General features: G+C 37.8%; 1 protein-coding gene across 3 annotated transcripts in view; it reads right to left on the minus strand.

The window, feature by feature from the left end:
* Nucleotides 1–12,500, minus strand: part of LOC137999926 (cGMP-dependent 3',5'-cyclic phosphodiesterase-like) — a 47,888-nt gene that overhangs the window by 34,654 nt on the left and 734 nt on the right. For 2 of the 3 annotated variants that reach the window (XR_011123033.1, XM_068845920.1), the window contains exons 1-15: nucleotides 11,551–12,500; nucleotides 11,170–11,259; nucleotides 8,985–9,088; nucleotides 8,687–8,793; nucleotides 7,961–8,007; nucleotides 6,885–6,941; nucleotides 6,712–6,796; nucleotides 5,730–5,782; nucleotides 5,421–5,495; nucleotides 5,112–5,150; nucleotides 4,092–4,160; nucleotides 3,178–3,214; nucleotides 2,171–2,273; nucleotides 781–892; nucleotides 126–165 (exon numbers count right to left, since the gene is read on the minus strand). The exon at nucleotides 11,551–12,500 is cut by the window's right edge and continues 733 nt beyond it. Coding sequence is in view for 2 of the 3 variants with exons in the window: in XM_068845920.1 (XP_068702021.1) it covers nucleotides 126–165; nucleotides 781–892; nucleotides 2,171–2,273; nucleotides 3,178–3,214; nucleotides 4,092–4,160; nucleotides 5,112–5,150; nucleotides 5,421–5,495; nucleotides 5,730–5,782; nucleotides 6,712–6,796; nucleotides 6,885–6,941; nucleotides 7,961–8,007; nucleotides 8,687–8,793; nucleotides 8,985–9,088; nucleotides 11,170–11,259; nucleotides 11,551–11,679 (1,147 nt within the window). In the remaining variant the exon portion in view is untranslated. The remainder of the gene's footprint in view (nucleotides 1–125; nucleotides 166–780; nucleotides 893–2,170; nucleotides 2,274–3,177; nucleotides 3,215–4,091; nucleotides 4,161–5,111; nucleotides 5,151–5,420; nucleotides 5,496–5,729; nucleotides 5,783–6,711; nucleotides 6,797–6,884; nucleotides 6,942–7,960; nucleotides 8,008–8,686; nucleotides 8,794–8,984; nucleotides 9,089–11,169; nucleotides 11,260–11,550) is intronic. The other variant, XM_068845921.1, reaches the window with a different exon arrangement.

Genomic DNA, 12,500 nt, shown 5'->3' on the forward strand with positions numbered 1-12,500 from the left:
GTTTCCGCCAAGCAAAGATATTGCAAAGTCACTGTCCATTTTCCAGTGACCTTTGGCAGCCATCTGTTAAGATTAGCCACTTAAAGCGCGTTTGTCATAAATTTTGTTCAAAACTTTGTCCTCACCTACAAGTGTGAACAGATTCTTGGCAACCTTGAGTAGGTGCTGTTAATAAAAATAAAATAAATAAATAAATAAATAAATCCTTCTGCATTAAAAGTAGAGGTAACAGCAATGAAAGGAACGCTCCGTTAAAAATACAGAATTTGAAGCAGCTTCACGATTTGCTAAGTTCATAATATTTCAGAGCTCTATATTTTCTCAAAAGCAACCAAAGTGATCGCCTCTTGGTTTAAAAATATCGCGCCAATGTTTCAACCAATGAGAAGCAACAGGTAAGCCTGCCGCATCGCTCAGGAGTACTCTTGTTCGGTTTGAGCTCGTTACATGTAATTGCGATTTTAAGGACGATTGATTTGATTGCTCTGTATGCAAAAACTGTGAGTGGTCATTTAGAAATAATTAGTTTGGTTTTTGTTTCAAATCACTTAATTGAAAAGCTCTGTAAAACACGAAGAGGACATAACATGTATCTTGGATGTCCAAAATAAGTGGAAAGTTGAATTTCATGTAACGTGCATCATTGACACAAATTTCATGCGTATAGATTTTCAACTAGAACAAAACCAGCGATCCCTTCGCATTCTGGAATAAGTCATCCGGGAAGGGTGGAGAGTGAGCTGTTATTGTTTATCGTTGTTGTAGTTGAAATTTACATACCTCCTGTTGCCGCTTGATCACCATTTCTCTTTCCCATTCTAACGTGTGCTCAAGATGCGCAGCAATGTTTTCACAGCAGAAAACAGCATTGCCCTCGTCAAAACTAGAGAACCTGTGAAGTAGGAGGAGAGCGCAAAAGCTTAAGAAACCGACCAAATACGAGAAAGACAAATTGACAAAAATATAGAAAAAAAATCTAGTTAACAAACAAATTGGCTATTTTGCGTCGCGGGTATTGTAACATGTGGTCCTTTGGGGTCCCCTCTAAGGTTGTCAACTCCTTCTATTATTTAGCCTGCATGCCAGCAGGCTCTCTCTTCGCAATGGGTGTGAGATAAGGAGAGCTTTCCTTCCCTCACTTCCACCGCGAAGAGCGAGTCTGCTCGCAGTCTCTATCATTTTGAGTGTTGCACACATTTTTAGTCATGTACCCAGTGAAGTGCCCACGTAGCCACTTAACCTGTAACCGTGTTGCCTGCATGGTCTCACTGAGCAACTAAACCGCATAGCTACGTAGCCACGTACGGCTATACAAAGCAGCGTAGCCGTGTACCAGCGTTGCAGCGTAGCCTCAATGCCACATAGCTACAAAGCGGCAAAGCCGCGACACTCACTAGCTTAACCACATAGTAGCCACGTAGCCGGGAACAAAGAAGCATTGCTTCAATTGGCCGAGTATTACTGCAAAGTTTGTACCCGTAATTCGGATTTAGGACATTTCGACGTTCTCGTACCTGTATTAGAACAACCAAGCAGCTTGGTGTGAACTGACTGACCGATTGCCGACGCCATTAGATTGATTAGTTGGCTGATTAGCTAGTTAATTAGATGTTTTGTCAGCTGCATGGGATCGACAGAGAGAATTGGCTACTCATTGCTTTTCGTGAAGAACAATCAATAGCTTCTCTACTTGGTGCATTCATGTTAGCACGAGGAGTGGGCAGGCGCTGTAAGTTTCAAATAGCCAATTTTTGGCTATAAGAACTACGGCGCATGTTCTCCTATACAATGTTTCCCAGAGTCTTGGGTCGATCCGAGGCTCTGGTGACGAAAATGGATTATTGCCAACTCGGCGGGTAACATGAACGCGCGTTTATGGAATAATTGTTAAAACAACAACCGAAAAACTGTATCAAAATCCAACAAGTTTATTTGCGGAAAAACGAAAAATGTTTAGCTCAAGATGTTTGCCATTTGCCCGTAAAAGTGAAGCTAAATCTCTCCACGCTTCTAATCGCACTCATACTGACATCAGAAAGAGCTCAGATGGAGTGATTGGAAGCAAATTTGGCAACCTATCATAGTTGGTTGCAATTGCCAATTTGCTGCAAGTGTTGACTATAACCATGGCCTTGGAAGGTTTTATTTTATTTCTACGTCTTTGACTCACCTCTCTCTTTTTAGTTTCTTATTGAAGACGCACGCAACAGCAATTACAATGCTGGTCTTGATACTGACTATAGGAACACACAGCATGGAATGAACGGAGCAATCTGTGAAAATGTAAAAGAGAACTGAACTATCAACATTAATCCACCACATGGTCGTTTCTACCTTTTTTGTTAATTTTAACAAGACCTTTAGGAAGTTGTTGGATGAAATATGAAATGGATATACTCAGCTATGCGAGGCCGAAAACGATTCTTTGGTGAGACTGTGGCATGGCCTCCGACAAGGTTTCTAATGCTCAGCGATTTTAACAGGAAGTGCTTGCATCACGAAAGTTTCCTGTTTTGAACTTGCATGTACTTTGGTAAGTGTTTTTAATGTCGCACCATTTTCTTCACGGCGTATAGCACAACTATAGTCTTAATCTACAGAAAGAGTAAAACTGCAGAATACCGGGCCACTTACTTGTATATAAATGGTCTGTATTATTATATGCCTCGTTGACTTCAGACAATGCCGGTACAGGAACACAATAGTGGCGGGGTATTCTACAGTTACTCTGGAAAAAAGACTACTTGTTCAACTCGTTTTGTTAGCTTTGTTTGCGCGGCTGCTTACTCGCGGTGTTTTGTCGCATGCCTCCGATTCGATGTTAAAGTATTTTAAAAACAGTAAAGGTCATTCAACACGTGTGTTTATTATGCAAAAAATTGTACTGGCTGCGTCAAATTTGTGGTCCTGTATACTTGCTCTCCATGGCATTTCTACTTCCCTCAACTACTGCACTTGTGCGGTCTCTGTAAGGAGCGTGTGACACTCAACAAGAAAACTGTCGCATCTGTGTTAACCACCGTAAATGTTACTATTGTGTGACCTGGCTCATGTAATGTGAATGGCACTTAATTTATCAAAGCATGGTTGCCTTTCACTCAAAGTTCACTTTATTAAGAGCACACAGCATAGAGAAATAGAGGTATTGTACACGTAAATCTCTTGTGAACTATTTACCTGTTATTCTTTGTAAATCATCCTTGTACTTTGTGTCCTGCAAACCAAAACATTCTCAATTCAAGGTAATGATATAAATGCTTTAAATGGGAAAATGGGTTGTTTCGGTGCACGATTCACTTACGTGCCTTGCCTCTCTTAAACTCTTCAAACTGCCAGATTACATGGAATACTCTAAACAATGTCATATGGCTTTTACTTGGAAATAGTTGCTGTACAAAACTGGCTTTTTACGCAATATTTCACAACATTCCTTGACCAAAAACATACAAAAAAAAGCCATAGCCTTTCCAAGAGAAATTTTGATCCTTAAAGGAAAAGAGTGGTATAGTGTATTGGTCTCTAGCCCAGGCATTGTCAGTTCACTGCTGTGGTAGCTAGCTTTTTCCCCTTCTTCACCTTCACCTCGTTCAAAAATTTAAGATGTAAGTTGCATTAGCCACTGAGGCATTTAAATGGCTGGACGAAGAGTCTTGCTACCCCCACGTAGCCGACACAAAGCGCGGGAAAATGTGCATCTGTGAGCCACGATTGGTTTTGGTTTCACTTCTGAGTGGTTGAAAAAATGGCGTGAGAACTATGAACCAATCACTGAGTGAAGTAATCATAACCCAATGAAAGCAATTCGGCAATTACTTTCGACACTCAATTGAAAACCGCTCTTATTCAGCTGGTGGAGAGAGATACAGTGTAGCATAGAGCAAATTAAATTTCATGTCCAAAAAATAACAAAAAACAAAAAAAAAAAAAAACAAGCTAGTGACAGAGCCATGCAGGCCTCAAATCCATATACCTGGGATACCTGTGCTAACCACAACACTAAAGAAAAGGAAAGAGCTAGCATGTACTCAAGACGCCTATGCACTTTAGATGAGATACAAACCAACAAAAGCTGACTCATTTAATAAAGTTACCTCTGTCATATCACTAACAGTTAATTTGATTTTGCATTGCACAACATCTTGGAATATACTTCCAGTGACCTACCAAAAGACAAAAGAACTATTGTATGAACAGTAAATGAAAACCTAGCCCACATAACACATAGTTTGGCATTTCTTTTCTGATAAGTTCACTAAAACGAATGCCTGAAACCCAAGCTCGACCACAGTCAAATAAGAAGGTAATTTCAAGGTGAGTGAAGAGAGGCTACCCGGCCGCAAGGGCCTAGGAACTATAAAGACCGCTGACCGGCTCAAGCAAGCCCGCCATTTTGTCTTGCGTTTTGAGTTTATATACGTTCGAAGAGATATACTTTAATATTCATAGCTACGTTGGATCAGAACTCTACTTACCGCTTTGTTATTGTAAGTTAGCCTGTACTACATCTGCATATCATTACTACATATATGTATCATCTTATTTAAGCTTGTAGGCCTTTGTCTTAGTATCGTTCTGTTGTTATTTGTATCGTAGGACTCTTTCATGGTTGTACGATTATTAAACCGTGTCCAGCAACGAGGAGCGTATTTCTTCAGTGAGAAAGGGCGAAGGGGCAATTGCCTTATCCCCTCTGTACACCTGAGCTCTCATCACGTTGTCCTTCTTTCACAGACAGTCCTTTCGAAAGACAATAAAAATGACAGCACATGTGCTGGCTCGCTATAAACAGTTTGTAGAGACCCTTTCCAAGTTTTTGCATAAATGGCGCCCAAATTTGAATAACGATACTTGATACATCCTTAGCCTCACAGTCATGAGGAAAATCCTTTGTCTTGAAACGTAAACAAGAGGCAAAGGATGTATCAAGTATTGTTATTCAAATTTGGCCGCCATTTATGCAAAGAGTCTTACAGCACTGCAACTTGGTAATTATTTTATTGTCAAGACTTACGATGAAATAATTTTGTTACAGTCTGTGAAAAATGAAACTAATACTTTAGTTTGTAATAAAATGTAAGCCAATATATCTCCCATGATTAACCTCACTGTACCTCAATTCTCTTCTCTTGAATGCTGTCATTGCTTTCCTGCTGTAAATCAGAATGGCAGCAAAAAAGAACCAACATTTATTAAGTAATAACCCTTCATTTATTTAGCAGTAAATACAGTACATTCTATATACCCTAATTCCTCTCTTCCTGACCCTAACACAAAGAAACAATCTCCCTACACTAGACATATAAACAAATAACGATTATTTATTATCAATATCAAGATAAGAGATAAGAAGACGAGGGCAGTCATCATTCCACAGACTTACATGTACTCATTATATCTATAGGCGCAAATGGTAAACACACCTTGTTATGAAGCTCCCCTGCTGTGTGGTCAAGTATAAGAATAGCACTGCTTTCAGCACTGGTTTGCGTTTGGAGCTTAATTAAAGAAGAGAGCTGGGAATTGTTACCAATTTTTGGCACAGGCTAAAATAATTATAGTAATAAATTATTATTTAATGACGTTCGTAAGTTTACATCAATGTCATTAACTATCATCATCATCAACCTTACCACCATAAGCAGGCCGTATCCTGTCTTTTTTAATAAATGCCCTGAATAAAATAATATTGTATTATTTTATAACCTTAACGACTTAATTAATGTACTTACATATTCTCCTATTTTCCTTGAAAGTGGTCCTACTTCCTTTTCATATGACCTGCCTACAATAATGAGAAAACAAAAAAAAATAATATGGCATACTGAACAGAGAAACAAACCTAAACAAGAGAAGACATTTTGTCATGAGGCAAGAACTAAGAAGGGTTTATAATTCAAAACCACAGAGACTTACACATTGTGAAAATGTGAGAGATGGCATAGTTTTTTGTGATTTCACTAGTCAATTTATACAATGTACGCCATCTCACATTATCATTCAATGTATTTTTTCCTTTTCATTGGCCGAGCCCATCACATGACAGGTGCAAATAACATTCTGCTCATGCATAATTGGAACCACAATCTTGTGTGAAAATGACCTTTTGCTTTCCTGAGCTTTCAGAAAGTGATTATTTTAATTCTCGGGAATTGTGAAAAACAAACTCAGTCATCGAATGATAAAACAATATTATTAAACTCGGTTATCACAAAATATTGTGATTTGTCAGTGTCTTGCAGATCAGTTATTTGCCTCTCCCTTTGGCTTTGGCAAATAATTGATCTGCTTGCCACTGACAAATCACAATATTTTGCTCAACCTCACCCAATAGTAAATTTATCGTTAATTAGCATTTGAGAATAATTGAGGTCATGATCATCATCATCCTCACCACCATCATTATCATCATTATTATCATCATCCTGAAACTGTATACGTCTCTTGATTAAATGGAGACATTTCAAAGTAAATTAGCTGGGGTATAATGTTCCTTTACAATGCAATACCTATCATTACCTATCATTAGGGACTATTGCCACTGCAAGGCAATAAAAATAACTTGAACAATTCAATACATAAGAATGCCACTAAGCATCTTTTTAAATGTGTTATGAATAGCATTTTAAGTTATGTTGTAATAATAATAATAATAATAATAATAATAATAATAATTCTAATAATAAATAATAATTCAAACAGGCATTTACTCACTGAAAAACTCCAAAAATGCCTTTTGCCGTTCAAAATCATGGATATATCTTTGTCTCTCAGTTATATGATGGTAGCACTGAAGAATCTGAAATTAAGAAATGAAATGTTTAATGAAGGCATTTAAGTGTAAATCTTTAAAACATAATTTTTTTTAATGTATCAACTTGTCAGACCTGTTGTGCAGTGTAGTCCAAGTGAGGAAGAGTGTCCTCTGTGACAGCACAAACAACCTGATGGTGTCCAGAACACAAATGTTTTATGAATTTTTTTTATAATAGTTCTGAAGTACAATGTAGCCCTATAATGGGTTGGATGTGGAATTTTTTTAAGTATATGCATGTGCTTATAATAAAAAATGCACACTGGATGCTAATGTATTTACGCACTGCATGCCTTCCATAAATGTGCAAAATCACCACTAAAACAGAGATTCCAACCCTTGCGTTTTGGCCGAAAACCTCCCTGTTTTGGCAAAGATTTCTGGCCTCCCGTTTTTGCTTTAAGTATTCTCCCGGTTTTTGAAACTCTTTCTAGCCAAATTTGTTATTTGTTTAACCACAGTCTTTTTAGCACGATTCTTTCCCTTTTTTCTATGGTTTCTCAGTCATTCTTACCCTTTTGTCGTTGTACTTGTAGCATATCAGTGCCTGTAGTAATTTTGGGCGCAGTAATGTACTAGATTGCCTCGACTTTGTGCAAGGTTTGCATTATCAACCAGTATGACCAGTATCAAAAATACAGTTACTGTAATACATGTACTCTTTGTTTGTCCCGGCCTCCAAAATTTTCATAAGCATTGTTTCTAGTTTTTTCTTGGGCCCATATTGTAAGTCGACCCAAGAGAAAAAGAAAACAATGCTTATGCAAAATTTTGGAGGGACACTCTGGGTTGGTGTCAGTGTGTGTCACTTTGCTTTTTTTCGTTTTTTTACAAACAAAGAGCATTATGGTATTTTTTATACTGGCTGAGAGGCCTTGGCTTTTCACTGCCTGTTAAAAACTCCACTATTTTCCATTGACTGAGATCTCAAAATGCAGGAAATGGCATCTTGGAAGAACATATCTCAACATTTTTCCCAGGGGAGCATGCCCCTAGCCTGCACCCCTCTAGATTGTGGCACCTGATGTGCTCATGGGCGCAGCTATGCCACTCCTAAAACCTCCCTTTTTCTTAGATTAGAGGGTTAAAACCTCTGCTAAACCAGATCTGTAAAAACCACTGAAAACACAGGAGAACAGAGGGACTTACCACAATAAAAACAACTAGCTTCTCTTTTTGCAGTGGTGATAATATTACTAGAAGACAGAATGAAATTATTAATATTATTTCGCTGCTGCAATTTAAACATGTAAAAAAGCTGAGTAATATGTCTTTTTGAAGTAATTTTGAAAGAGAGAAATGATTGTTGAGTTATCTGGACACTTTTGAGTAATTATCCTTACACAGACACCTGAAAAATTCAGGTACCCTCAATGGGATCAAACCTCTTCCATGTCAGTGCACTGCTCTAGATAACACCTGACTATTCTGGGGATGGGGGTAGGGGTAGGGGTAGGGGATACTGGTAGGGGGTGAAAGGTACTATAGCTGAAGCAACCCAAACCTTTACAAAAATGCTAACCTATTAAACAAGCCTAGTCATCTAAAGTGTAGTGTTTAGGTCTAAGGTTAGCATTTTTGTGAAGGTTTGGGTTGTTTCAGCTATATATAAGTACCCTTTACCCCCTACCCTTTACCCCCTACCCCCAACCCCTCACCTCCTACCCATCAGCCCCTACTCCCACTCCCAGGTATAGTCACGCTGTCTAGATACGATTATTCAGCCATGAGGCGCCACTCAATTGGAATCAGGTAATTAATGTAATTTTGATTGATGCCTTTTGCCTTTTTGTTTTTGTCCCTTTTCTCATTGCCATAATTATCAGATCATCATAAAAATTATTATGAAAGTAGGATACACAAAATTATATATACCACTTCGTGTACTGTCAAGTTGTCCTGCTGATGGTATTAATGGCAGCAAAGGATCATCTGCACTGATTGTTTTCTTTACTACTTGTTTGTTGCTATCTATAACCTCCCTTGAGTTGGTCAAAGACAAAAAAAAAAAGAAACTCAATCAGAAAGAAAAATTAAAATGAAAATTAAGAAACATTATAGGCACCAAATCAATGAATCACTCTGTTAATATTAAGCGTAATTGGCATATTTGATTAGATGTTCAGTCCAGTTGATTTTTAGTTACTCTAAAATGAATCATGTATGCTTAAACCTGACAATTCCCTGCTGTGGTAGCTTAGCTGCAGTGATCCCTGATCTTCCAAGAGCTTCTAACTCATCAGACTCTGGACTCAACACGAAGACCAATGTTTCTACCTGTTGGTTAATGAAGCCATCCCAGCATCAGCATGTTTTCATGACCTCAGTATGCTAAATAACTTAAAGTTTGAAACTACTTAATGTTTCAAAGTCCTCAATTTCACCTTAAATAAATTACAGCCAGCCACTACATATCACCTCTTTTTTTTTTATACCCATGCTGAGTGTTGACCAGTGAATTACAGAACTTTAAGTTTGCAATTGGAAGTGTTGTATGTACATGTAGAACAAGCCATAAATGGTGAGTGGTATCTTGTCATCGAAGACTGTGCATGCTTTAATTTTTAAAAGCCATTTTGGATTATTTTTAAAAGAAATCTTCCATCTGTGAAAAATTCCTTTTCCCTTAGGTTCTCAGATACGTAGCTGGCACATGAGAGGATGCTGTCAAAAGAGCAGGTTGGGGAGGTAACTTAATTTTCTCTGTTACTTGTATCAGAAACCATAAGATTGATTGAGCTCTCCTTTTCCTGCAAAATGGACATAGAGGGGCTTCGTGACAGGAAACATTCTGAGACTCATGATGGGGTAGCCCCCCCCCCCCCCCCCCCCCCCTCCTTTCAAAGATACATACTCTGTCGCCCCTGTTGACTCCAATCTTCTTCTTGCAAAATTGCAAAATTTATTTTGGTACATGTAGCTTGATCATCCCAGAAGATGAGACCAATTAAAACAGTGGCATTAATCCAAATTAATATTCCTCATCTCAAGGAAGTTCTCAAAATAAAAAGTCCATGCACACAACTTAGACATCCATGTTGATGCACTTTAAAAGAGGTTAAACAAATTCGTTACACACACTGATTTTGATCTCTCCCTTCCAAAAAGACTACATCATTTTTTTTTTGTTCTTTTAAAAGATCAAAAGGATTAATGGGTATATCAACAACATTAAAAATATTGGTCCGTCTTATATTAGGAGATTATGATTAGGGAGCATGCATGCATGATCATTTTGCTACAATTAGTGAGCACAGTTCTTTCATTCATATTCAAGTCGTATAAACCTCACTTAATTACACAGCTGGAAAATTAAACAAAGGCAGTATGGTAATCCCATAAAGGTAATCTAAGGTTTGAACATTTGAAGGGAACTTAATTTTAAGCTTGACACCGCAGAAAGTGCACACTTCAAATGATCAGTCAGAGATATATCTTATCAAGTTCATTTAACCACGGCTTAAATTGCGTAAAAACAACAGCTTCGAGGCACCATTAAAAAAGGCGTACCTTTTGTTCTTCTGATGAAAGAATTTCCGAAAAAAATTTAAAGTGATTGATCAAATTCACTTATGATCTCCCCAGGATACAAGCAATATCGACGGATATCGATCTGCATGTCTGTTCTTTGAACAATTTGTGAAAACTACTTATGTTTTCGGTTTAACTAAAATGCAAACACACATAAGCGGCACTGTCAAACCCTCAAGATTTCCCATCTATATTCGAGTATTTTTGACGCCTTGAAATGTAAATTCATCGCTCGCGTGCGTAAATACATCACGAATCAAAACACGGAAAGATAAAATTAGACGCTGTAAATTCATTGCAAATTTTAAAGCGCGTTCTCACAGCAAGTGGGAGCTCGATTTCGACCAGTCAGATAATCAATTTTCTTGACTTCAGGGCGCAAAGGAGGATACCATATTCAGCTGCTCATAAATTAGAGGTTGTGAACTTTACGCAACGTCACTTTTGGAAGCGAAAACAACTTCTCACCAATTTTGCACTCCAGTAGTCTTCTTTGATAACTTTTTCTTTCCTTAACTTACGGCGTTCCATGGACGACGCGATGGAAAATCTTCCTACCATCGAAATGTCACAGCACCTCGTCAGCTGATCGTGATGCGTTTGAAAGTCGGTGGCTGGACGAGTTGAAAGATCATTAACACATTCATACTAAAGCATGTTTTTGCCATTTTGCGATAGTTTTAAAGATAAAAAAAAAGTTGAGACAAATCTTATGATAAACTTTATTAACCAATTCTAACTCCTCTTGGCTAGCAAGTAAACTAATCGACAGCAAACAGCGTCTGAAAATAACATCAACTGCATGGTTCACGCTTTACTTTACGTACCACTTTCGGGAGGAGCAAACGTATCAATCTCTCTGCACTTTCTGTCATCGTTTGCAAGGTGCTCGCAAATGTCAAGCAAGACAGCACATCCTATGAAAACCAAAGCAAGAGCTCAATATTGACGATATCGGACTTCCCAATAACAAGGTCACAACAATGACTGAACGGTTGATATTAAAACCAAAACACATCGCAAGTGTGATTGCGAATTGTAAGCATAATTTAGTACCATTCTCATACGGACGACTAGTTTAATTCCCGCTATTTGAGAAGGAAGAAGATATTATCAGTGGCGGACTAGCTTTACAGGTGGATACACGAAACACAAATATCGATAAACAATGTATTTGAAAGTTGTCGAAGTGCACACTTTTTACTTACTTGCGTGGAAACCGAAAACTGCAATGGACATCGTTTCGCCTCTCCACGGTTCACCTGCGATAAACTCTTCAACATTTCTGTCATCGAAAGCAAAGATGATGCTAGTATGTAAAAGACCACAAGTACCATTCTTGGCCCAGGGTGATTTTTAAATCATTTAACTTGGTTAGCCTCATTGTTTAGTGCTTTTCTGAAGGGATAAAGTTATTTTCTATGCAAATCTAACACCCGAGCGACAAGAAGTTATGATAAATGACTCGTAAGTGCTTACACCTGATTGGCTGAAGAAATTGGCGGTAAAATTTTCTGTCAAGTGAAATTGTCGATTATAATTTTTTCCTATCTCAGCTAAGCATTTCCTTGAAGAGTTAAGAACTAATTGGTTTTATAATTTTTTTTTCAGTTTTACCTTTGTCATCCAAATGATTATCGTGAATAATTGCTGTCCCAAAGTCACTACTTTTATTTGAAATGTAACAAATCAGGAAAAAAATTGTTTTATATTTTTTTCGATAAAACACTTTGCCTATTTTTCCATCTGGCATTTCACTCTATGCGGGATTTATTACAAAAGTTCTGTTATTTGCCAAACATATTTCATTTGACCAACTATGTCGTGTCGGAAAGGATCGGACTTCTTAGCTACTAATGGGGAAAAAACATTAAAAGTCAAGAGCTTAATGAGGTGCATTGATTTGGACATAACATGTCATTTTCAGGCGCTGTTGTTTCCATGTAAATCCCTCATTGAATTTCTTCCGCCATTATTCTCTTACATTGTTTCCCTTCCTCCATTATTTTTGGTCGGCAAAAGGACTAGATTTCCATTAAAAATAGCTTTTGCCAAAAGCTATTTTTAATGGAAATCTGGTCCAATACTTAGGAGTCGAATTGTGTTTTTTAGTCACTGAGTCAGATGAAAGACTAGGTCTTTTAAAATCAGGAGCTCA

Source organism: Montipora foliosa, chromosome 4 (genome assembly GCF_036669935.1).
Source record: "Montipora foliosa isolate CH-2021 chromosome 4, ASM3666993v2, whole genome shotgun sequence".
Taxonomy (NCBI): domain Eukaryota; kingdom Metazoa; phylum Cnidaria; class Anthozoa; order Scleractinia; family Acroporidae; genus Montipora; species Montipora foliosa.